Here is a 26,326-nt window from a genome sequence, read left to right on the forward strand (position 1 = left end):
TGGAATCAAATTTGGAAATCATGAATTTGAATTTTCCACTGTCAGTGATTCTCCGCTGGAATAAGGAGTTTCATGAATGAATTTTGTTGAGTTTCCTCTGTAGACTAGCATATACATATCTTCAGTTTCAAGGTTATGAGAAACAAATCACTGGTATTTGTTTCTATGATTTTATCTGCAGGCGAGCTCGCTATAAAAGCCTCGTTATTTAAAAATAATATGCTAGATGAGGCCATTAGCAATCTACCTCTGGCATTGTGCAAACTCCGAGATCATCAGCAATGTATCGTCCGGTCTTGAGGCCATCCAAACTCATCCAGAAATGCCAAAACAACTCCATTTGACCAGCCAAAACCAGTCTGCAATGCAACATACCCACCAATCATTTAGATCAGAAGGAAAAAACAGATGGATCATCTCCTATGAAAGAAAAAGTATTCAGAGTGATAGATTATCCACATCTATCAAAACAAATATTATTCTAAAAAAGTTTAAGATATACCTGGGGTACATATTCACCACCACCTCCAAATTCTCCACACTTTTCCACATCATATTTTTCGTGCATTGTGCCCGTTTTCTTGTAGGCAGCATAATTGGTTCTTATCCATCTCTCAGCAATGTCCTCGGCCACTGACCTTGCTTCTTTTGATCCAGATCTAGTTAGACCCTCGACTATCATGTGTTGAACCGGGGGCCAACCATTTGGGAAGTCCCTATTGTACGAGTTTATAAGATCATGCATTAATAAACTAAAGAAAAGGTATGGTATATGCAAATGAGCCTAAATTTTGTCCAGCATGGAGATACTGTCAAGCTGAGTTTAAAACTAGTTGCTAACCATTGTTCTCCTGAATTTTTCAAAGAAGTTGCTATCCCAAAAGCATGAAGCAGGCCTGAACTTTGGAAGCTTTTCATGGCTTTCTCCACCAGGGGAGTATCTTCATACATTTACACAACAAAAGCATTCTTAGTATTACCAACGTGCAAGCACAAACTAGTAGATGTTGCAAACGTAATCTCCAATTAAAGTTCCAACCACAGTATGTTTTATTTGTTTATATCCAAGAAATACACTCTCAGTGAACAGTCTGTAATATTTCCAGTATTGTGTCCAATTATCCTTTTATTTTGCCTTGTCTTTTTTAGCATCTCAGGCCAGCATAACCTCGTTCCAAGGAAATACTATTTTTTGCAAATTGAGGAAAGAGTGCACCTGTTTCCTCTCCATGATTGCACTCACATCAATTCTATTACTTAGGACAAATGCTAGAAATATATTAAGCAATTGAATCTGAATTAGGATGGACTTGGAATGTCTAACAGAAAAAAAAGTTATTCCCTTCATGGTATCACCACAGTCAACGAAAATGGTTCAGAAAAACCAAACCACTCATGAACAGCTCCAGCTGGCACATTCACTAGCCTAAGCATTGTGACCTGAGCTAATGGTGTAATAGTAGCCATCCTATTACCAAGATATAGGCCTTCAGCAAAGAACAGAACAACTTTAAATGGCTTGCCAAAACCTGACACTAATAAATTCACCTACCACCTTCCATGTTATTGGTTTGTGGACGTGGATAATTTTGAGGATATGGAAGCAAGAAATTATAATTGTGACTTGAAATCTAAATGATTTATATTTTTATTTGTTGGGGGAATTTCTATGGACTGGGACAGCTGATCTTATTTGGAGCCAAGCTTGCATATAAAAGTTCAACCAGGTCCTCAACCCAAGCCTCATTAGCCATGCTTGAACAGCCAATAACACTATTTGGCCTTTTCCCTTTGTAATCTTATCCATGGTGGACATTAAGAGTCACAAACCTGAGTAGAATGACTCAATCCACAAAGGAATGAAGTTTGAAGCGTATACATTCTGATTCTGGTTACTGGCTTCCCAAGTTTGAGGTTCCTAACAGTATCAAAGTAAAGAATCAGGACAACTGGTGAAGAACTAGCTAGTGTCAAACACCAGAAGCTTTTGCATTGAGAAATTACCTGGCATGTGTGATCACTAAGCCAGTAATCAAGCCATTGTCCCTTCTTAGAATTCCAGAGAACAGATTTGATTGCTTTCACTCTGGCTTGAGAAGCGTTTGAAAATGTCATTGCAATGCTATCTTCTCCTGTAACTTTTGCTAAGAAGGCAATGTCTAGTTCCATCTGAACCAACAAGTCATAGACAGTCATGTTAACGGGTTACAAATTTCAAGGACTCTGTGAAAGTGTTTTGAGTCATACCCTGAGTATGAAGGCATTTAAATCAACAGGTAAAATTGATGTTGTGGCCAATGTTGTGAGATCTGAATGATTCCTGCAATGAGAAAATTAATCAATTACAACTTCATCAATCAAGTTGTAAACACCCTAAAGGATGCATTTGACAAGCCCTAAGCATTTCAAAATTTGGGCAGTGGAGCATATGATTCTGATATTTGAATCATATAAGATATTCAACTGAACTTGGGTGGTTTTTTTTATAAAGTCTCATTGGTCATTGTCGTTTCCCTCTCTCGTTTTTTCTTCATAGATAAATGCATGTGAGGCTTTCAGCTACAAGTCATAACAATGAACATGAATATGAACCCCTTTTCCTTTGCCCATTGCTTTCACAACCTCCTAATAAGACTTTTTAATCGATGGGGCACAGCCGCTTGATGGAAATCCCTATCTGCAAATTAGGATGTCCATTGTATTCAGAACCTCCCCTTATCAGATGTGCTGGTACAAACTCTTGTCTACAAATTAATTCGATAGTTGCTGGAATTCAACCGTCTGGGAAGAGGGCACGTGCACGAAACCAATTTCATACACTTCTCAAAATAGACATAACATAGCTTACACATATTTTGTAGACAATTAAATATAATCAGGACAGTGAATTATAAGACAGACTGATTCTCAAGGACAAATTACTACCTCATCCACCTCGTGCTGAAGTCCCAACCAGATTCAGCAGTTGAAGCCAGTTCGCGGTAGAGATTCTGTTTCTCAGAAACATTTGAGATCTTGGAAGCAGTTTGCTTGTCCTGTGAGATAAAATAGGTCATAGATCAATACTCTAATGTTATCTAACATTTTATACATACAATGTATCTTATGCTAAGATGTCTAAGCTGGAGAGGAGGACACACAATGGTTGAAGATTCAGGCCTGGGTTTGTTCCACTTTGCATAGTACCGATTTAAAGTGTGATTGCAAGATTGAGCATCTTGAATGGTCACCTTATGTATTCCTGCGACAGCAGAAAAAAGAAAGAGTGAAAGAAGTTTAGGCCAGGGAGAGTAAAGCTAATAGGAAATTAAAACACAATTCCATGCTGAACAACATAGAAAGGTACCTGAACTCCAAAAGTGATGCTCTTTGACCAGTGCAGGGAGAGATTTTTTAACAAATTGCATATCACCCGTCCTAGCGTATATTGCATGAATCATAGCACTTAGAAGGGGAGGCTGGCTGCAAAAGGTAGCCCCAAGTTTGTAGTCGTGTTTCAATTATATAAACAATTACAAAACTTATGTAAAGACGATTTGCATAAATGAGATTTATGCAACGAAATATTGAAGAACATCGTTGGGAACTTGAAGAAGAACAGAAGAACAAAACTCGAGCATCAGATAGTTAATCCAGAAATTGTTATATCAAAGCTGAAAACATTGATGCCAATGTTACGGAATGAAAATCTATAAGACAAAAATCAAAATGCTAGGTAAAAGTTGATAAAATGTTATATTTCCAGTTAGGAAAAGAAAATCAGCAATGTGGAATACAGAAGCAACAGAGATACAATAAAACGACAGAAGCATTTAAAAGAAAAATTACCTTCTGTTAGTGTAATAAGCCCTTGCACCATTAAGGACATGACCATATTCTTCTATCAAGTGAACAAGATTTGTCACAATTCCTTTTGCAGTCTCATACATCTTACTTGCTAGCAATCCCCTGCACCACATATACAAAGCAATCTTGACCTCTTCAAGGGATGATCGATATAGCGAATTTCTAACGCAACAATTGAATGGAAGGTGAAAAATTACCAGCTAAAGAAAAGAAGATTGAGTTTCTAAATTGGAAAAATTCCCAGAAACGAAAAAAAATACACTTCAGTCAACTTAACTAAGCATATGCCTCAAACAAATGCAGCGAGTTTCTAACACAACAATTGAATGGAAGGTAAAAGAATTTCCAGCTAAAGAAAAGAAGATTGGGTTTCTAAATTGGACAGAAGTCCCAGAAACGGAAAAAAAAAAAAAAGAAAAAAACTTCGGTCAACTTAATTAAGCATGGGCCTCAAACAAATGCAGAATCTAACCCACCAAAACTCAGAAACATATAGAAATGTGTGTTGGAAAGTAAAACCAAAACCCGCACACGCACACACACACACACAAAAGGAAAACTAACCTAATTACCCAGTAAGAATCCCAGTAATAGACCTCTCTAAATCGTGAACCCGGAATGATGACCGGCTGAGGCAGAGGGAGCAGAGTATACAACTCTGGCCGCTTTAGGACTCCGTTAGAGACTTTCCTACTCAGATTCTTCCACAAAGCATGGACCTCCAGGGCCCAGGCCCTCACCTCCGGATTCTTCACCTTTGGCAAGAACCCTTCCGGCTCTGGGACAAAATCCACTGGCTCAGAGTACACCATATCATCCCCTGCACCCCGCAAGTACTTCCCTAGAAACCCATTTAGATCCTCAATCGAAACCGATCCATTTGAGGACCTTGGAAGCTTATCAAAAGCAGCCTCAATCGTCGATAAGTTGAACTTCAGCGACATGTCAACATAAAGCTTAGGGTCAAACTTTGATCCACCGAAGGTGCTCAGGGCCGTCCCTTGGACACGTTCGAGGAAGATAAGCAAAGGGTTTGTCGGGGTCACAGGGCCATCACTGTTGGAATTGCAATGCGACAAAGCTTCTGCGACGCTCATGGTTATTAGAACCACGGAAAAAAATGCAAAACATATCACACATAATTTTCTAACGTTAAGGGCTCGAAATTCCATCATGGTAGGAGAAGAGCCAAGGTTTAGGAATCGAGGGCGAGGAAAGCGGTAGGGACGGGGCTGATTATAAGAACGAGAAAGAAGTCGGAGTTTGGGAAAGGCCGGCATAATTTTAGCGTTCTGGTTTGGAACTGTTGGCATCTATCCGAGGCAGAGCTGGCATGGCATAGGGGTCAAACGTCAACGGTCAATGTTACCATAATTATATCAGTAGTTTCATGGGACGTGCTAAACCCACAGAGAATCCTCACCGAACACCAAAAGGAATTGGGGCACAACTTTTCAATACTCTACATTCTATTTTTTTAAATTTTTTAATATTATTTTAATATTTTTTTTAAATTTATTATTTTTAAATTAATTTAATTCTTTTATTCGTTATTTATATATTAAATATTTAATAAAAGATAAAATAATAAAAATTAAAAAAAAAAATATGTAGTATAGAGTGTTAAGAGATTATGAAGATTTTTTCAAAGAAATTACGAATTCATTTAAAAACAATTTCTTAATCATAAATTAAAAATAAAATAAAATAAAATTTGGTAAGAAATTTCTTTTTTACTGAAATTTCTGTGGGAATAGTATTTCCTTAATGTCATTCACATTAAAATCTATACTTTATTGAAAAAAACACATTAAAAAAAAGTAGACTTTAAGGACACAGTCTTTCAATCTTATTCATCTTATTATAATAATTTTTACTTAAAATATAATAAATTTTTAATTTTTAAAATTAAAAAATAATATTTTATTTAATTTTTAAATTTTATTTAAAGTCATCTAAATATTCAAACCACAGCTAAGAAATAGTCACCAATGAAAAAAGTCCACTACACAGTATCTTGGAGATTCGAGTGCAAACTATTTTTTGTAGTTATTTATTTTTGTCTTAAATTCTCATTTTAAATTTAAAAAGAAAAAATGAATTCTTTAACATGTGATGTTTTCCAAATATTTATCAAAAAAAAAAAAACATGCGATGTTTTCTTTTCGTTTTTCGTGGAAAAACAGTATTGGATTTAACGTTTTAATGATTAAAAAACGTGCTTGCCCAATTATCACTTTTCTAGAAGGTTTCCTTGTACCCGAGGAGACATTTCGGCCATTAATTTATACCGGTCGGAAGTCGCTTATACCTACAGTGTAGGAGAAATTATTAATCATATTATTTTTTTTTATAAAAATGATAATATGCCGCCAATTATATTGGTCTAAATGACTGTTCATTAATTTAATTTTTTTTATTTTTTATTCAATAATTACATAGTTGACTTTTAATATATTAATGTATTGTTTATTTTTTAAATATATTTAAATATATATAAAAATAAAAATTTAAAATTATGCTAGCGGCAACCTAACGTAACCGTTTTTTGATTGCGGGGGCCGTTGCATTCTTTGACTACAGATGGTAGAAAAAATACTTCTCTAAAATAAAATATAGGAATTGGTTTGAATTTTTCAAATTTAAAAATTTATATAAAATATCAATTGATACAAGTTTTCAAATTCATCTCAAAAATTAGTTTAAGATTGGATGACGTGAGAAAAACTGACAGATAATGATAGACTTATTATTTTTTATTGTTTTTTTATTATCTTCTTTATTTTTTGTATTTTTTATTATTATTTTCTTTTACTTAATAGTTAAGAAAGTGACTATTAATAAAATTGTATATTATTTTAATTTTTTCTTAATGATTAAGATTGGATGCGTGGGTCTGGGTCATGGCTAAAAGCTTATACAGGCTAAAGGTACTTCTTTTCTTGCATCCAAAGAGACATTACAATTATTAAGTTATGATTTTGTTGTCTTTGTTCCATCAGATGGTTGAAGTGTTACAAAAGCCTTGCAGCATGTCATTTAGTTATTACAAGAACCCTTTCAATAACGTGTGGAAATAGATGAAGTCTAGTAGATTATCCAGCGACCAACGAATAAACATCATCTACAGCTGACGCCAAGATAAAAAAACAAATAGAACAAGTTTAGGCAGCCTTCATTACTAAGGACAATGCAAGAAGTTTCATTGGTCCCACCATAGATTACACAACAAGCAAGAGTAAAACATCATTTGCAGTTCATTCCAATCCAAATGTAGAGTGGAAGCAACATGGGAACCCCATTATATTTTACATTGCCCACGTGTAGAGCCCACTATCAGAATGAACCCAGCAACTGTCTCTTTCTCTCTTAATTACACTAATTAATTTTGAAGGAAAATTACAAGGAACTTGGATCTTCTGATCTCACTATCAGCTTGTTGATGAGTTAGTCTCAAACATGGAAAAGTTCTGTAGTGTAGCCCTCGTACCATAAGGGAGCTTGAATCAGCAGCATATAACTAAAATCAGAAACAAGACTGGCTTCTGGTTTAAAATTTGAGAAAATGCATTCTTAATCTCTTAAATTTCTTCGGTGGCGTGTCCTCAGTTATGAGATTCGGACAAAATCGCTGCTAGTCCTGGTGCTCTACTATCTGCTGGCTTGGTGCCCGCAGGGGAGGGGTAGGAATCTCTGTACTGACGTTCTAGTAGTGAAGGCGTCAGCAATCTATCTTCTGATCTCAAGGCCTTTCAAAGTCCTCGAAAAAGTCAAAACAACTCCCTTTGAACAGCCAGAACCAGTCTGCAATTTAACATTCACCAACAGATTAGATTAAATGGAATAGGCTTGTCTATTGTGTAGGCGGTAATTTTATAGAAGCAAAATATTTATCACCCTAAAAATTGTTAATATTTTAACCAAAGTTGTGAAGGTATATCCAGGATACATACCAGCATCCACAACTCCAAATTCCCCTCACTTTTCCACCATATTTTTTGTCCAATTTCCCTTTTTTCTTGTAGGCATAGTTGGTTCTGATCCACCTCCCAGCAATGTATTTGGCCACTGACCTTGTTTCTTTATATTCCAGATCTTGACATTCATTCAACTATCACATCTTGAAGTGGCATCCGACCATTGGGAAAGTCCCAGTTGTACAAATTCCATTCGGTCATAGATAGCCAAAAAAGAAAAAAAAAATGAAGAAAGTATTTAGCATTCAAACATTTCCTCCCCCTTACACACATGATAGAATGCTTGGAAGATGTAACCGTAACCATAACCAAACCTCTGTTACCGGTGGTTGATACACAGGCTTGACTTGCAACAAAGTCTTCCTTGAAAGTGTAATATGAGTGGTCATATAGATCTGATCACATTGTTGAGAACGAATAAAAAGGAAATGCTGCTAGAACTGCAAGGCACAATATCTTTAACAAGACATTCATTCCAAATGGCTTGATGAGTTGGTGGTTCACAGCACACTACATTGTACAGAGCTCTAGTGATCAAGTAAGAACCTAATCAAGAAGAAAATGTTCAAAACATACTAATATTTGGTCATAGTAAGCTAAGGTGCAACTATCATGGAGCACAGTGAAGAAGACATCTGAATTAACTTGCTATACAATCACAGTTATGTCCGATTGTTGAATTTTCACTTTGTCTCTGCTTATTCAAACTCATAGCCAAGGTGTCTAACTGAACACCTCTATTGTTTGGTCATGACTTGTAAATCAATTTAATAACATTTGCTTCCCCTAAAATAATTAACAAAGGAACATCATGATAGCCAAAACACCATAATCAGAAACTAACCTCTTATTTTTTCCTTCCAAAGAACATGCTTTGGACAAATAAACTGAATAACTGTTTTTGGTTTCCCCCCTTTTAATACACGTTACCGTTAAAAGGGATATGAAAATAGTTATGTTATTAAGTGGATACATACTTCCATACAAATTTAACAAACAAACTGCAAAATCCGAAGAGGTTGTTAGTAATAAAATAGTTAAATCCCTCATATATGGGTTTCTAGTTTCTACAAATAGCATAGAAACCAATTAATTAAATTACGAATGATAGGTGCATATCCAGCTATTATGGTCATTCGTGAAGTTGGATGCTTTATCTTTGTCCTCCATTCCAAAGCAGTTCATTGAGTATTTTGCCACAAGCACTGCTGGTGTTTCCTCATCAATTAAGGTACTAGAAAATGGTAGGGTTTTAAAGGGACATTAAACCTCTTCAGGTTTTTAATGGAATCACAAAAAACCCATCATTTTTTCTTTTTGCAAAATATGCGTCGGCAATTTATTAACGAAATGTGGTGTTTATATAGGTTTACAGTAAGACTTCCAGCTAAATATAAATACTAAAGGATAAGCTTTAGACTTCTATTAAAATAAAAACAGCTTAATTGATGAGGATGCCTAACCCTATTTACTAACAAGATGAATATTCAAATCTTAAATTTACCTTTAATTATTGCCTTAATCAGCTAGACTCCCAGGCTGCTCCATCTTCTCAGGCTGATCAGCAATCTTCAAGTCACTCAAGTCTTAAACTCTTAGCAAGTTTTCTAATTTCAAGTTTTCAATCCTTATCCCACATCCCAACTATTATAGATTGAGTTTCGACATTTCAAACAAGAAACATTCCAAATACGTAATATACATCACATGAAAAATCATACAACGGGAAAAATTTCCAAACACAATCTGTGTGTGAAACACATCAGAGTGAAACAGCTAAATAGTAAAGATGCTCAAAGATTCCGACTTGAAGCCTCATTATGAGCCATAAGGGTAAGGTAAAAATCTTCAAGTGGGTTACTTTCTCGGCACTGAGAAAATTATCCAAGAAGTCTTCCACAATAATAGTTGCTAATTTTCACGAGTAAATTACGAAATCTTAAACCATTACCCTTACTGCCTATCACCATGAACCACAACAACCAAAAAGCTACTTAAATTGAAAAAAATTAGCACGAAACTCTCTACAACCACTGAACCGCAACAACCAAAAAGCTACTTAAATTGAAAAAAATTAGCACGAAACTCTCTACAACCACAGAACCACACTCATAGAGTTAGCAATATATTTTTCACAACAATGGAATCATAAACTATGCTAATATATTTATGGTCTTTTACAGCTCCTCAGTTGTCCCTTCAGTTCCACACGGTAAAGCTTTAACTTTGATAAAGCTTTCAGAAATTGGAACGATATAAAGGCATCTGATAAAATCATCACCGGAGCAGTCTCTCATGGTATGTCCAATAACTGTGACAAAGAGAACCAGGAAAGAAATAAAATTACCGAAAACAAATCTTTCAAGACCAAGCAGTTCTCAGCTAAGACTCTGCCGGCGGACCAGTAAACCATACAACCATGAAGGCCAACTTCTTTTCGGTCGACATAGATACTGAAATGTTAGCTTTTATAGCCAGGGTTTCTCGAGGAGGCCTGCGCCGCAAAAGGACGACGTGGATTGCTTTTTATTTTTTCTTTTTTTTTTCGGCATAATTTTACTGTGAAATATTAACATCTCAATTATTACATTAAAAGTTCTACTCTTTATTCTTATATCGCAAGTCATATATAATTTTTTTAATTTTTTTCTCTAACTAAATATATGGTATGCGGATAATAGATAGAAGAAATTAATTAATTTAAAATAATAATAATAATAAATATAAGTATGATATGTAAAAATGATGTGTATCTAATCTCAAAAAGATTAGGATGGTAATAAGTCCACGGACATGTGTTTCGATAAGTGCATTTTACTTTTGTTTTTCATGCATTTTTCTAATACTCATAATTTTTTAAAAAGAATCACAATATAATTAAAAATATATTTCCTTAATCATTAAATAAAAAAATAAAAACAGATTTTCCAAAAATATTGTTTCAAATTTTATTATTCTCAATTATTATCTTCATGAAGTTGTTTTAAACTTCAAACCCCCAAACTAAAGGCCTTATTTGTTTATACAGATGAGATGAAATTTAAAATTTAAATAAAATGTTATTAAAATATAATTTTTTAATATTATTTAGATTTTAAAATTTAAAAAAATTGAATTATTTATTATATTTTATGTAAAAGTTTTAAAAAGTTATGATGATTAGATAAGATGAGATAGTTTGTAAAAACAAACAAAGCTTTAAAATTTCTACATAAATTATCCTACTAACACACCTTAGAGCATTGGCAATGTGCCCAATGCAAGTCCAAAATAAAAATAAATCTGAGAGAAATCATCTGCAATGGCCTAGCTAAGGTTGATAAGTTTTACATAACCGCTACAGTATTTCTTAGCAGCTCTTAATGTATGGCGAGGGACTATACAAGAAGCAAATAATATTTTATCATTTTTTTCACTACTTGCCGCTCTTTCTTTCCCTCAATTTGTTGTTGTCTTCATCCCCAAAACCCTCAATTTCTCTTTCTTTTATTTCTTTCTCCCGAAACTCCCTTCTCTGTCTTTATCCCCTTATCTCAATCGTATTTGATATTAGAACCTACAAGCTCTTTTCGTCTTCAACCTGTCGCAAAATAATTAGCTCATAAGCATCCCTTTCTCTCTAGCAGTTGTCGTCCTATTCGAGCTCTCCAAAGTAGTCTTTCTTCCTCACTCTTCTCTCCCTCTTCTTTGTTGAAGCCACTGTATCGTCGTTATGGATCTTTCTTTTCTCCCTCTTCTCTAATTCTAACTTTAGTTTTGTTTTCTCGAACTCTCAGTTCGGCTGGTAAGAGTTAAGTCTCATTCCGGTTTGAAAAGTTCATTTTACGCTGATTGCATCAGATACCATCGCCCTAGTTCCTCATTATCAAGTAAAGAATTCGCTGGAAACTCAATGTATGTTCCCTATTTAGTTGGTTTGGTTTTGTTTTCTATGAAGTTTTTGGATTAAGTTTTGTTTTTTGTTCGATGAAAGAAAACAAAAATGAAAAATATGGGCGTTGTTGTTGTTTTGGCTTGGCTTTTGAGGTATGAGAAATCCAGCTCAACCGCGTGTGTTTTCTATATGAGTTTTCTTCTGAATATTGTTTAATTCGGGCAAAAATTGGGATGGAAAAAAAAGGTCTTGAAGAACGTGCGTAATGTTTTTGTGCGGTCGCTGATGGATGGGAAGATCAACTTAGCTTGTTTTGGTTTCCTTTATTAGATGTTTCGTTACGGGTTTTGTATGGTCTTCAAGAAAGTTGAGGGAGAGAACAATTCTAAATATAAAAATTAGATAGAAGAAATGTTGGTATGTTTATATATATGATTATTGGATGAATAGTTGGCAAAATATATTTATTAAATAATTAGATTGAGCAAAAAAATAGTTGAAAAATAATAATCTGTAATTAAATAGTTAGATAATAATTTATTTAATAAAATTATTAACTAATATGTGAAGTGTATTTGTAAAATATTAAAAAAATTCAAATATTATTAAAATATATAATATTTTATTATTATTTAAATTTTAAGATAGTTAGTCAAATGTGGACTAATCTATCTAGAAGTCCATATTAGAGCCAAAAATTAACATTCTAACTAAATTATAGACTTGACAATGGCTAATGCTCATACACTTTCCTTTAATTCTAGCTATTAAGATGGATGAAAAAATTAGCAATGTTGGTCAAGTCTTAATAGAAAATATAGAATATCATATTTTGATATTTAGAGTTCAATATATCAATTTTAATAATTAGAGTATAAAATATAAAATTTTTAAAGAAATTGAAGATACACCTTTGTAATACATACATACCATCCCGAATATGAAAGGCTGTACATATAAGTTCTCTCACATGCTTCGACGAATGAAAGGCTGTACATATAACTCCCATGAACACGATTCTCATGTTTAAAAAGTACAAAAAATATTAAATCACTAACAAATTTTCCAGTTGAGTCTTATGCATATGACATATCAGATTGGTCGTGTGTCCTCCTTTTCTTTTCGAGAAATGTTGTACGAAATCTATAATAGACAAACCCCAAGAATAAGGTGTGATGTATATGAGTAATGTAACCCGAACAAAAAGAAGATTATGAAACCATTTGGATTCAAAAACTCTCTCATCTTGTCTCATTATTATAATTTTTCTAAATGCTCACTAAAAATATAATAAATAATTATATTTTTTAAAATTTCAATTCAACTTTTTCAAATCACAAAATAATAATAATATTAAAAAATAATATTCTAACAATATTTTATTTAACTTTCAACTTTCATCTAAAACCATCTCATTTCATCTCATCTCACTATCCAAACAAATTTTGATAGTATTGGTGATTGAATTTTAAAGAAGAATTACAAGACGAGTTATATATCAGGAAATAAAGAGACCATTTCGACATAATGGTAATCATATTTCAATGTAAATAAATAAAAGTTTGAATGGATAAAAGTTTTGAGGGGATAAAATTTTATTTTTCAAACTGTACTAAGTAGTAACTCCTACAAATGACTGGGTACAGGCAAGACAGTCTCCAACATTCAACACAAGCGAGGTTCAAACAAGAAGAGAATCAACCAAGGCCGCGGAGTTATATACTGGTAAATTCATGCTGCTTTGTTGGGGGCAGCACGAAGATTAACAATCCTGGTAAAGTTCCCTTTCCATGGCTGGAGCTCTTCTCAAGCAATGTTTCTAAGAAATAGCAGTTGGAAGTGAGCTTTCCTTTGATAATAGATTAAAGTAAGAGTGCATTAGATACATACACAAACGTGTGTATGTGTCTGTGTGTGAAGAAGAACATTTTACTTTCTGGGAAGAGTTATAGCTATCCTAGAAAGTTTCAGGTGCCATTTAAATCTTGGAAGTTTATCAAAACTGGAAATTTCTCGATTTTTTCACTATCCGAAACAGAGGCAGAAAGCCTCAGCTTCCCAATGTCGTTATTACATTGAAGAGGGATAAGAACATTAGTTATCCTAGGCTGTTCAGGAAAGAGATGAGATGTGCAACGAGGCCTCATGAATTATGCCAGCATTCCTCCTCAACACTGACATCATACAATCATTCATTCAATTTCGTTACTTCTCACAACTATTACAATCAACTGTATATCGGAATTTCATTCTAACGACTAACGCATCCAAGGCCGAAGAACCAAACCAATCATTGACAAGTAAAAGACTCTGAGCCAGACAACAAAAAGGCAATTGAATTCCGCTTAGCTTAGCAGGAGAGATGGATCACAAATAACAATACCCAATTTTAGAGCTAACAAGTGAAATCATTAAAAAAAAAAAAAAACTAGGGTTGTGCAGCTTTTGCTTCTCAAATTATTCAATCAAAGCATTAACCATCACCGAACAAAGAATAAAAAAACTAACAAATAGAAAGAAAAAAAAAATCAAACCTTTTTATAAGCAACAATCCGACTATGTCCTTTGGAAATACATGACAATAGGCTATAATTCACGCACGCAAACACCACAAAACACATCAGCGACGATTCTCGCGTTGAAAAAAGGGGAAAACCCTAATTTTACATCAAAACAGAGGGAATTGGAATACCGCAAAGGGAAAGAGGAGGGGATCAGACGGGGAGATCGGCGACGTCATTTTGGGAGTCCTGGTGGTGGAGGGCGAGAGGGCGGTCCATTGGAACGTCGTCTTCGTCGTCGTCGGGGTCGGTGGTGGTGACATTGAGGCAGGAGAAGCGCTCGAGGGAGGAGAAGAAGGCAGAGACCACTGTGGAGCCCACCCAGCTCGCCACCTGGTCCAGCGTCTCTCTCGATATGATGCTGTTGCTATTCTCCTCCATTTTCTCTCTCTTCTTCCTCTTTTGGGTCCAACTTCAAACTGCTGCAATCTGAAATCGAACTCCGTTAAAAAAAAGATGTACGTGATCATTGGTCAAATTTCGGGTCGAGATATTCAATTCTCGGTCGGGTGTTTACCATTCAAATAAAATTTAGGATAAGATTTAAATTTTAAAATTTATTTTTATTTTTTAAATTAAATTACAATCTATTTGATACTTTTAACTTCATAATATAATTTTTTTTAAATATAAATTAAATAAAAAATTTAGAATATTCATCATAATTTTTTCATTCTTAAAAACAGAGGAGCTATAATGTATGTGGAAGTAAATTTCAAATATATTAATTAAAATATGCTATCATTAAATATAAAACACGAATTTTGACGAGATTGTTTCCCTTTTCTACGTTATATATCTTTTTTGGTTCACATCCATAATTAATATTATAGGTTTTAAAATGTTCAACCAAATATTTTTGAAAATTGAGCTAAAATCTTGAAATATATTCTTTTTCACTTTGGATTTATAGGTGTAACTAGTTCAGTTTTGGTCGGTTTTGAATATATTTTATAACCAAATCGATATATACCGATTTTGAGATTTAAAAAATAAATACCGCACCGATTACACCTCTAAATCAGTACTTTTAATTAGGGGGGAAAACGGTCCGGTCTGGTCGGGTTCGGTCCGGTCCGATTCGGTCCATCATTTTTTCGGTCTATCATTTTTCCCGGACCGGACCGGACCAAACATCTAGTCGGTCCGTTCGGTCAGGTCCGCATTCGGTCGGGTCCCATTTGGTCGGTCCATTCGGTCCGATCCAATTATTCTTTTTTATTCTTTTTTTTTTCTAAATAAATCAATTAAACATTTTATTTAAATTACTAAATTAAAATTAAGTAAATTATTAATGTAGATTATGTAACTAACTCATTAAAAAGAAATTTTATATGGTCAATGATACATATTATAAATTATATATACATACATAATACACATTCTAAATTATAAATTATATTTATATATAAATTATAATATATATACTATATACATATATACATAACGGGGAACTAGTATTAGGTTAGTTAATTTATAATTTACCAATTGTTTTATATTTACTTATAATTTAGGTATTTTACAAAATATTTATCTAATAACTTTAATTAGATATAGATGTAGATGTTAGTAATTAGTTAATGGTGAATTGGTTATAATTAATTGATAATATACACTACTTAATTAATAGAATATTATTTTGTAATTGCATATTTAAAATTTTATATTATAAATGGGAATAGGTTAGATGAAAATTACATAATTAATTATATAAAATAATATATATAAAATAAAAATATATATTTTTAATTCAGTCGGTCCGGTCCACTTCGGTCCGTGGAATCATGGACCGTGGACCGGACCGAACTAGTTCGGTCCAAGGAATCATGGACCGAACCCTAACCCTATATTTTTCGGTCCGGTCCGGACCGGACCAAATCGATCAGTCCGGTCGGTTTTTCTGGTCCGGACCGACCGTTTTACAGCCCTACTTTTAATTTTATCAATTCCAGTCTGGTTTGATCTGGCATATTATATATATAGTATATACAATATGCTATATATATTATAGTATATAATAATATATCATTATAGCTTATAATATAATTATAATATACTACAATATATTATCATTACATTATTATATACTATATAATATATTGAAAAAATTGAACTGGAACTGGTAAAATCGGAAGTAGCGGTTTAAATGTGTAATCGATGTGATATCGGTTCTTCAAATTTTAAAATCGATATGTACCGATTCAATTCTAAAATATGTCCAAAATCAAACCAAATCGGACCTGCTACACCCCTATCGACCGTACTGTTGTGGTGGGATGCTGAGTTTGATCGTGCTATTATGGCGTGAGGCGGAGTTCGCTCGCCCTTAGAGGGTTTCACTAAAAACCAAATAGGTAAATATAATACAAATTACAAGTTTTAGATTTGTAAACTTAGGCTATTTCGTTAGAGTGTGATAAAAGTCTGGAGTGTCCGCGATATTGAGCAGCCTATTTTGATGACAACAAATTGAGATGCTCGAGTGGTGCCGAAGATAGGCTTTGTAATCGGTGTTCCACGTCATGGGAGTTATTTCCAATGAAGTATAATCCCAAGATGTTCAACCACTAGGTGTCTCGTGGAATCTTAAGGAGTTTCAATGGAGAAAATCTCCATAAACAAAATTTGTTAGTAAAAATAAAATAAAAATAGAAAGTTTGAAAGAGACAAACCAGAGCAATTTGGAGAAAATCTCCATAAACAAAATTTGTTAGTAAAAATAAAATAAAAATATAAAGTTTGAAAGAGACAAACCAGAGCAATTTGGCTGATATGTTCAATTCTCCCCCTACTGCTAGTGTTGGCTACTAAATGATTTTGACCTTTTTTTTTCTTTTTTCCCTTTTTGTGTTGGACATTGTAGCTCCAAATAGGTGAATTAGAAAATGTGTTGCAACTTGACCACACCAGCAATGCAACTCTGTCGTAGGGTCGCACAAGTTTTTGTTTGAGATCTATCTGCAAGGAGTTCCATCTGCTCGTTTGGGGATGATTTCGTATGCCAAAAAATATTCTTTCTCCCACTTCCGATGTAGAGAATAATCGGATCACACAGAAGATACCAACTGTTAATACGAGAATTTGCATAACAAACCAGAAGAGAGGAAATGATTATTCTCAACCCACGATAATGACTCAGGCTTCGATACGATGCTCTTCGCATTCATCAATGCCTATATCTACTGGTTGTTTGAGGGCAAAATCTACTATAATGACGATTTTATAATCTCTCGTGGTTTCACATATCTCTTAATACAATTGAGAAATTTAAGATTTCGGGAGGTTGAAAATAATGTCTCCCTTGAGGAAAGATCCTTTAGAGTCTGTGTAGTGGAGTTTGTATTTAAGGAATTCGTGTGAGGAGCCTCTCAGATTTGTGGAGATTTTTGGCTTATATAGAAGTCTATTTCATTTGAGTGATTGAATCCAACTTGTTTTGTGAGACTCATTCCTTTTGGGAGTCCAGTCTTTTTTCTTTTGGGAGTCCAAGTCTTTTTCATTTTAGAAGTATGAGTTTATTTCATTTTAGGAGGCTAAATCTCTTTCATCTTAAGAGTCTGAGTCTATTTCCTTCTAGGAAACTGAGTCTCTTTCCTCTTAGGAGTCTGAGTTTCTTTCCTTATATCTTATTAACTTGACTTCGGGTTTTATCTCTTCCTTTATTTTTAGCGATGGGCTAGATCGGGTCAATTTTATCCCAACAAAAATAATAGTATTCTAATATTGGAAGTGGTGAAAACCTTGCATTTTTTTTTTTTTTTTTGGGATAACAGTGTTCTTGGGATCAACTTGGTTATCACTCATTCAACAATTTTAATTCCAAGGGTCACTAGAGCGACATCCAGGAAAATAATATTTGCATTCAGAATGCAACAAGCACATTGTCAATTCTGCCCATATTTTCCAGCTACTCTCTCTTCAGCAATGTTAGTACCACTTAATAGATAATAGGGTTGTGCATTCGGATCCCTTTTTTTAAAAGCGGGTAAATATCCGCCTGGGTAAACTGGATTCAAATTCAGGTGGATATCCGAATTTAGATTCCGGTATCTGGGTTTATACCATGTTTTTTTTAAAAAGAAATCAAACTAAAAAGGAAGGAAAAAAAAATCAAATCCAAATTTGGAAATCAGCATACACGATACATAAAAAGCATATATGAAATCTTATAAATCTAACGGGGAAAAAAAAAAGAAAAACTTTCGGTCGAAGGACTTTAGAGACAAAGGATAGATCTGAAATCATACCCATATACATTGAATTTGTGTAGGTTCAGCAAAACCATTCTACCCATATAGACAAAAGCAAGGCAGATGCAAACACAATCATTTGAAATTTGATTTAAATAAGAGAAAAATCTAATATAGTGTAGATCTAAAGAAGAGAAAACCCATCTGACAGCAACTAACAACAACCATTGAGAAAGAAGCCTTGAAAAAAGAATTGTGTTTTGAAGCCGAGAAATGGGACATACGAAAAAAGAGAGAGCGACAAAGAGGGGAGTTGGGGGTTGGATCTCATGGTGAGGGCTGCTGTGTGGGTGATGTCGATGCTGTCTATGACTCTATGGTGGTCGAAGGCAAAACCCCCAGTCTTCCTTTTTAGCCCCAGTGGCAATTTCCCACCCACTTTCAAACGAGCTTGACGAATCAATGAAAAAAAAAAAACAGAGAAAGATACACCATGCCCTACAAAGAAAGTTTCAACCCATTGACTAATGATACTGTCTACCTTTTCCAAAGGAATTGTGGTTATGGTATTTCTTTATTCCTTGTAAGACAGGTTTGTTGGGGGAGAGTTGAGGGAAGAGGGCTCTGAGGGACAAGAGTAAAGTTTAGATTTAAAAAAAAAAAACTGGTTCTGGATATTTGGTTTAAAAGCCATATCCGAATTTGGGCAAATATTTTTTTTTAAACAAAAAATTACACGCCAGGATTTTCGTGTTTCAGACTGGACAGGTAAACATATGGGGCCCGGTTCTACACCTCTAATAGATAACCTACTTGCAAGCATAATAACAGAAGATGAAAGTGGTACCTTTTGGTTCTTCACCGCCCACTCCACTCAATATACTTCCATGTATAACAGCACTATAAGCATGTGCCTCAAATGGTTTTATACCATTGTTCGATTTCTTTCCATCAAAGTAATCCTTAAGAAACTGTTGCATCTTTGGAATCTTGGTGCTTCCACCAACAAGAACAATTTCATTGATCTAGTTCTTATCCATTCCAGCATTTTCCATAACTTTTTTCACAAATCCCATGGTTTTTCTAAACAAATCATTGTTTAGCTTCTCAAACCGAGCTCATATCTTGTTATGAACCACACAATTTGTATATAAAGATGGCAATGCAAAATGAATAAAAAATATGAAATTATATTGATAACTGAGAAATAGTTCAAGGCAAATGCCAACCTCCAGATGAACAGAGTTCTTACAAGCAAATTCATAATCATTCTTTCATTCCCATTGTCCCCTTCTTATGCTCTCCAGGAAATAACAAACTAAACTAATTAACACAAGACACATATATTGTGAAATACTGAACTATTTAGGAGAAACTGACAATTGAATAACACTTTGAAAGTAACAAATTATATTATATAAAACTTGACCAAAACAAAATGTTTCATCCTTCTCCACATGTTCTTTCTCTTCTTCACTTCAACGATGCGCTTTGACTCCAAAGCTGTAATGAAATGGATTGGACTAGTGGCATAACGCTTGGACTCCCATGTGATCTGCTTGTTCCAATTGGGCTTCATTACATTCATGGTTCAGAAAAGTCAGTGTAAGGGAGATTTTCCCCCAGGCCAAGGGTCCAAAGTATGAGCCCAATACCACGAGAGGCCCAGGCCGATCAAACAATCCATCGGCCCAATCAAAGGGTCCCAAGCCCTGGAACATGAACCAATCTATGATTTTGAATGCGCAAAAAACCCACCATAACGAAAATGAGAAGCCTCACGTCATGCATCTCCTAGCAGAAGAGGGCAAAGAGCCACACCGCATTTAATGCACCACCTCAGAGAACCATGCTACATTAAAAGGGAGTGACGAGAGAAACTGTTGAGTGGGCACATCCCCCTGGCGCTTAGCATGGGTGTCTGACCTCAAAAATTAAGTATATAAGCCAATCCTTAGGTACTAGGAACGCTCTTTGGACTCTTTACTTACTTATACTCTGCTCTAAGATGATACCAACTTTGGCATCAGAGACTCTCCGACCACCATCACGACCCCTGTATGGCGGTGTTTTATGTCTGTCTGCATGTCCAAAATCGAAGACCCGAGTTGCTTAGAGCTCAGTCCAAAGGCGTGTAAAACACAATGTTAACAGTCAGTATCATTAACAATGGACTGTAATGAACGCAAGCTCAGAATTTGGTAATAATGAATGTGACTCTTAAGCCAGATTTTTGTGAAAAAGAAAAATGTTAATATAATTATATCTATTCATATATTTTAATTTTTTTAATAGTTAAGGAAGTGATTATTAATAAATTTTTATTTTTTATTAATTTTCTTAATAATTAAAAATGTTAAAAAATTACCTTAAAAAAAAAAAAACTATTTACACTAGTATACATTTTGGAAAGCATGTTTGATGTACAATTTAGCATTGAGCCTGCGAAAAAGGCTGAAATATACCGGCTGTGGCAAAAACAGAGGAGGGAACGAATATTTTAAAATTTGAACTTTGCATCAGTAACATATTTCAAACCGTTGGATATATAACAACGGTCTTGATTCTGGAATTTCAGGATCCACAATTTGAGAAAAATTGCAGAGGATCTAAATCTGACAGTAAGACGCGGACCACAACTCCCCCCCACAGCAACGAAGCGCGTAGTTTCTCATACAACCAATCATACAATCCCCTCTACAGATCGAAGCTCACAATTCGACATGGCCCCACAACTCTGATCAATCCTACCCCTCACTGACCACCACGCGAATACGGGCCAGAGTTTCGCGTGTTCGAACCTGAAGACCAATTAGGAAATCAGATATAGTTATTTTTTGTAAATCCGAGCTTTACATTGGCGTCTGTGCTTTTCCCAGACTCTCTGCTAGGGTTCCAGAGTCGCCGCTTCATCATCCTCCTCCTCCTCCTCCACCTCCTCTCATCGTATTGACCACTCGCTCGCCGAGTCCACTCGCCAACTCGGTATGAACTTTCTTCAACCTCATCCAATGGCTCGTGTGCTCTGATGACAGTATGAAATTCCTGATCTGAACAAGTTTGATCTGGGATTTATCTGTGTGGTTTTGCATTGAGTTGTTTTATTTTTGTGATCAGAATCCGTAAATCAGTGTTTCACAGCTTGTTTTGAATCGATTTTTCATGCTGCCGCTCTTGTATATGTCACGTGTAAATGGGCTATGCCCATCTTTCTCATCAGTAAAATTTCTGTCTACCGATCAAAAAGAAAAGTTTGGGGAAAGTACCGAATTTGGAAACTTAGATATCTGATTTCTTGTTCAGGGAACTCAGAGAAACAAAATAGATACGAAATTTTGCGGTTTGCCTTTTTGTATTTTTTTGTTCTTTTGGGGACGCTACCGTGTCCTAGTGCTTGCCTAGCGCAGTGTTTTACTTGTGGAGAAATTAGACAGGTATAATAAGATGTGTTTACTTTGCATCTGATTGGTTACTAGTAAACAGACGGAATGATGGATCTAGGGTCCTGTTAAATTTTGATCGCGTTGATTTACTGGAGCGTTCTCTTTTTTCGATGACGACTCCGTTGATCGTCACTGGAGGCATATAAAGGGAAACTGATTGATATGATTTTATTTGGGTATCATTTTTCTGTTTATCACGCATGTTAGATTACTTATGCAGTAATTTTCTCCAAACTTTATTCATATCGGATGAGTGTTGTTCCGCGGGGGGGAATTAACAATTTTGTTAGTGTATGCTTTGGACTTCTACTTTCTTGCCACTTTGTATGGACCGGTTTATAGGTCTTGGTTTGCGTTTCTTTGGCCATAGGTGTCTTTTTTGTCTTCTTCTTTCTATTCTTCAGCAATAGCTTTTTCCTAACATAGGTTGTTCTGTCTTGGGTCTTGGCTTCTCAAATTTTTTTTGGCCATAATTATTTTAGCATTTGAAAGTCATATTGGTTAACCAGTTTAGGGTTTAGAATTACTTTGTGAGTCACTTCAAATGTGGGGGTTTTGATGCATATATAAAAGCTGGTATTTGATTCTATAACATATATTCCAATGTTGTCTTATTAGCTGATTCAAATTGTTGATCCCAGGTTCAAATGGCAATGGAGGTCACTCAAATTCTTTTAAATGCACAAGCAGTAGATAGCACCGTGCGCAAGCAGGCAGAAGAAAATCTAAAACAATTCCAGGAGCAAAATCTCCCAAGTTTCTTGCTCTCTCTTGCTGGGGAATTATCCAATGATGATAAGCCTGTTGAGAGCCGTAAATTAGCTGGTTTAATCCTCAAGAATGCCTTGGATGCCAAGGAACAGCATAGGAAACTTGAGCTTGTGCAGAGATGGTTGTCATTGGACACCTCTGTGAAGGTCCAGATCAAAACATGTCTGTTAAAGACCATCTCCTCTCATGCTCCTGATGCTCGATCAACTGCATCTCAAGTTATTGCAAAGGTTGCAGGTATTGAGTTGCCTCATAAACAATGGCCTGAACTTATTGGAACACTCTTGTCTAATATTCACCAGCTTCCGGCTCATACCAGGCAGGCAACACTGGAAACTCTTGGTTATATCTGTGAAGAAGTTTCCCCTGATTTGGTGGATCAGGATCAAGTAAACAAGATACTTACTGCTGTAGTTCAGGGTATGAACTCTTCTGAGAGTAACAATGATGTCAAGTTTGCTGCTACTCGAGCATTGTTCAATGCACTAGGTTTTGCTCAGGCAAACTTTTCTAATGATATGGAACGAGATTACATCATGAGAGTTGTCTGTGAGGCTACTCTTTCTCCAGAGCTGAAGATTCGACAGGCTGCTTTTGAGTGTTTGGTTGCAATATCTTCAACCTACTATGAAAAGTTGGCTCCTTATATTCAAGATATCTTTAACATCACTGCTAAGGCTGTGAAGGAAGACGAGGAGCCAGTTGCACTTCAAGCCATTGAGTTTTGGAGTTCAGTCTGTGATGAGGAGATAGATATTTTAGAGGAATATGGAGGTGAATTTAGTGGGGAATCTGACATTCCCTGCTTTTACTTTGTTAAGCAGGCACTGCCTGTTCTTATCCCCATGTTGTTAGAGACACTACTGAAGCAGGAGGAGGATCAGGATCAAGATGAAGGGGCTTGGAACATTGCGATGGCTGGAGGCACTTGTTTGGGTCTGGTTGCACGCACCGTTGGAGATGATGTTGTTCCACTTGTAGTGCCATTCATTGAAGAGAACTTAACAAAACCAGATTGGAGGCAAAGGGAGGCTGCCACTTATGCCTTTGGTTCCATTCTGGAAGGACCTTCCCCTGACAAGCTCATCCCTCTTGTTAACATAGCCTTGAATTTTATGCTTACTGCCCTAATGCAAGATCCAAATAACCATGTGAAGGACACTACTGCCTGGACTCTTGGAAGAATGTTTGAATTTCTTCACGGGTCAGCTTTGGAGACACCCATAATTACCCAAACAAATATTCAACAGATTATAACTGTTCTCATTCAGAGCATGAAAGATGTACCAAATGTTGCTGAGAAAGCCTGTGGTGCTCTCTATTTCTTGGCTCAGGGTTATGAGGATGCGGGATCTGCATCTTCTCCATTGACTCCCTTCTTCCAGGAAATTGTTCAAGCTCTACTGACTGTTACCCATCGAGAAGATGCTGGAGACTCACGCCTCCGCACTGCAGCATATGAGACTTTAAATGAAGTTGTGAGGTGTTCCACTGATGAGACAGCCCCAATGGTAATGCAACTAGTTCCTCTCATAATGATGGAGCTCCACCAGACTCTCGAGGCACAGAAGCTTTCATCCGATGAGAGGGAGAAGCAGAATGAATTGCAAGGGTTGCTCTGTGGTTGCTTGCAGGTCATTATACAGAAGCTGGGGTCATCGGAGCCAACAAAATATGTCTTCATGCAGTATGCTGACCAGATGATGGCCCTCTTCTTGAGAGTATTTGCTTCCCGAAGTGCCACAGCTCATGAGGAGGCTATGCTTGCCATTGGAGCTCTTGCCTATGCAGCAGGTTCTGATTTTGCAAAATACATGCCAGAATTTTATAGGTATTTGGAAATGGGTCTTCAAAATTTTGAGGATTACCAAGTTTGTGCCATTACAGTTGGTGTTGTCGGGGATATATGTCGGGCACTGGAGGATAAGATATTGCCTTACTGTGATGGAATAATGACTCAGCTCCTAAAGGATTTGTCAAGCAATCAGTTACATCGATCTGTGAAGCCTCCTATTTTTTCATGCTTTGGTGACATTGCTTTGGCAATTGGGGAAAACTTTGAGAAGTACTTGATGTATGCTATGCCCATGCTTCAGAGTGCAGCAGAACTATCTGCCCATGTATCAGGTGCTGATGATGACATGCTAGAGTACACCAACTCTCTGAGAAATGGAATTCTAGAGGCATACTCTGGGATTCTTCAGGGATTCAAGGGCTCGTCAAAGACTCAGATATTGATGCCTTATGCACCTCATGTTCTCCAGTTCTTGGATAGTTTGTATATGGAGAAGGACATGTAAGCTATGCTGGAATCTTTACTAACCTGTTTTTTTTTCCTCTTTTTTTAAAATCATCTTTATCTGTGGATTCCATCCTTTCCATTACCCATAAAAAAAAAGAAAAGTTTCTGACCTTATTTGTTTTCTTTTTAGGGATGATGCGGTGTCTAAGACAGCAATTGGGGTCCTTGGAGATCTAGCTGATACCCTGGGTAGTAATGCAGGTCCCTTGATTCAGCAATCTGTGTCAAGCAGAGACTTTTTAAATGAATGCTTGTCAACTGATGACCATATGATCAGGGAATCTGCTGAATGGGCCAAGTTGGCCATTAGTCGAGCCATTTCTTTTTGAGGCAACTGCTACTTCATATACTCTACTTCCTTGCATGCAGTTGGGTGTTTTGAGTGCATACATACAATGAGTCAGGTCTACACCATTTTTGGGAGCAGGTCTTTGGGTCGTTCAGGTGGCAGTATCTCTCTCAGCATTGTGGCGTCGGTGTTTTTGTAATTTTTCATTATAGTTTTGCATCGCCATTGAGGAAGTCAGCGGTGACAACCCCCCATACATTTCTGCTACCTTGGCAGAAAAAAACTTGAACCATAATTTACAGAAATTGAACGTGTTTTAATGGTATGGGAGGAATGTGATACGAGAGACCCAATCTCACCCTGCCTCATCTAATGGGTTAGTGGTAGTAGTTCCATTTGTTTGGAGTCTATTTTGCTGAAGAGTTGGTCAGGAGTTGGGGTTGGAGCACTTCAGCAGCAATGTAGAAGCCTGCATTCATTTTTTTTTAAATCCTTTGGCCTTTTTTTCCTTCTTCCCTCACCAAAAATTCGGTGTCTTAAAAGTATTGCATTGTTACAATTTTCATAGAGTTGGGCATCTTGCCTGTTGTACTCATGTATACACTTGGTCATTATGTGGGATTGGTGAGAACAGCATGATATTAGGTTCATATCATGAGTTGGTCATTTTTCATCATCATTATATTTACTGTGGTTGTTTATTTAGTCGGTGTTGTTCAATAGCATGCTGTTTATTTTGCTCCTTTTTTCTGCTTTATTATGTCCATTCTTCTTGTATAGCTCTTTTTCAGTTGCATTTTGCTTGGTTACAGAGTGCGTATAAAGATTTTTTCTTGTTCTTTTTTCTTTTATAAATTTGGAGTTCCAGTTATGTATTCCTGAACATTAATCATGTAATGTCTCTTCACGAAGATTTTTTCCCTTTGGATATTATTCCTTGAATATAAAGATATACACTTCCCTGCATTTGTCAAATTGGACTATTTCCCAATGGAGGTTGACGTTTCTTCCTTTGTTTTGTCGAGGTGCGTTCATTCCTCTGTTCGTGTACGTTTTATAGCAAAAGAAAAAGA

General features: G+C 35.7%; 2 protein-coding genes and 1 long non-coding RNA gene across 4 annotated transcripts; 1 reads left to right on the forward strand and 2 right to left on the reverse strand.

Annotated features, from left to right (window-relative positions):
- LOC122289692 (probable trehalase) lies at window positions 1–5,198 on the reverse strand. Its single transcript, XM_043096900.1, has 11 exons — window positions 4,411–5,198; window positions 3,829–3,948; window positions 3,347–3,462; window positions 3,141–3,241; window positions 2,926–3,035; window positions 2,248–2,320; window positions 2,005–2,169; window positions 1,831–1,918; window positions 842–941; window positions 503–716; window positions 1–359 (listed from the first exon to the last, which is right to left on the reverse strand). The coding sequence occupies exons 1-11, from the start codon at window positions 5,157–5,159 to the stop codon at window positions 276–278; spliced, it is 1,920 nt and encodes a 639-aa protein (XP_042952834.1). The 5' UTR covers window positions 5,160–5,198; the 3' UTR covers window positions 1–275.
- Window positions 5,199–7,000: 1,802 nt separating this feature from the next.
- LOC122289897 lies at window positions 7,001–10,486 on the reverse strand. Of its 2 annotated transcripts, XR_006236250.1 has the most exons (3): window positions 9,328–10,278; window positions 7,800–8,369; window positions 7,001–7,650 (listed from the first exon to the last, which is right to left on the reverse strand). It is a non-coding gene; the product is annotated as an uncharacterized LOC122289897 (long non-coding RNA). The 2 variants fall into 2 exon arrangements; XR_006236249.1 differs by having other exon boundaries at window positions 7,800–10,486.
- A 10,790-nt stretch (window positions 10,487–21,276) lies between these two features.
- LOC122290353 (importin subunit beta-1-like) lies at window positions 21,277–25,958 on the forward strand. Its single transcript, XM_043097993.1, has 3 exons — window positions 21,277–21,433; window positions 22,533–24,958; window positions 25,095–25,958. Exons 2-3 carry the CDS (start codon window positions 22,539–22,541, stop codon window positions 25,291–25,293), a joined length of 2,619 nt encoding a protein of 872 aa, XP_042953927.1. The 5' UTR covers window positions 21,277–21,433; window positions 22,533–22,538; the 3' UTR covers window positions 25,294–25,958.
- The last annotated feature ends 368 nt before the right edge of the window (window positions 25,959–26,326 follow it).

This window comes from Carya illinoinensis, chromosome 12 (genome assembly GCF_018687715.1).
Source record: "Carya illinoinensis cultivar Pawnee chromosome 12, C.illinoinensisPawnee_v1, whole genome shotgun sequence".
Lineage (NCBI taxonomy): Eukaryota > Viridiplantae > Streptophyta > Magnoliopsida > Fagales > Juglandaceae > Carya > Carya illinoinensis.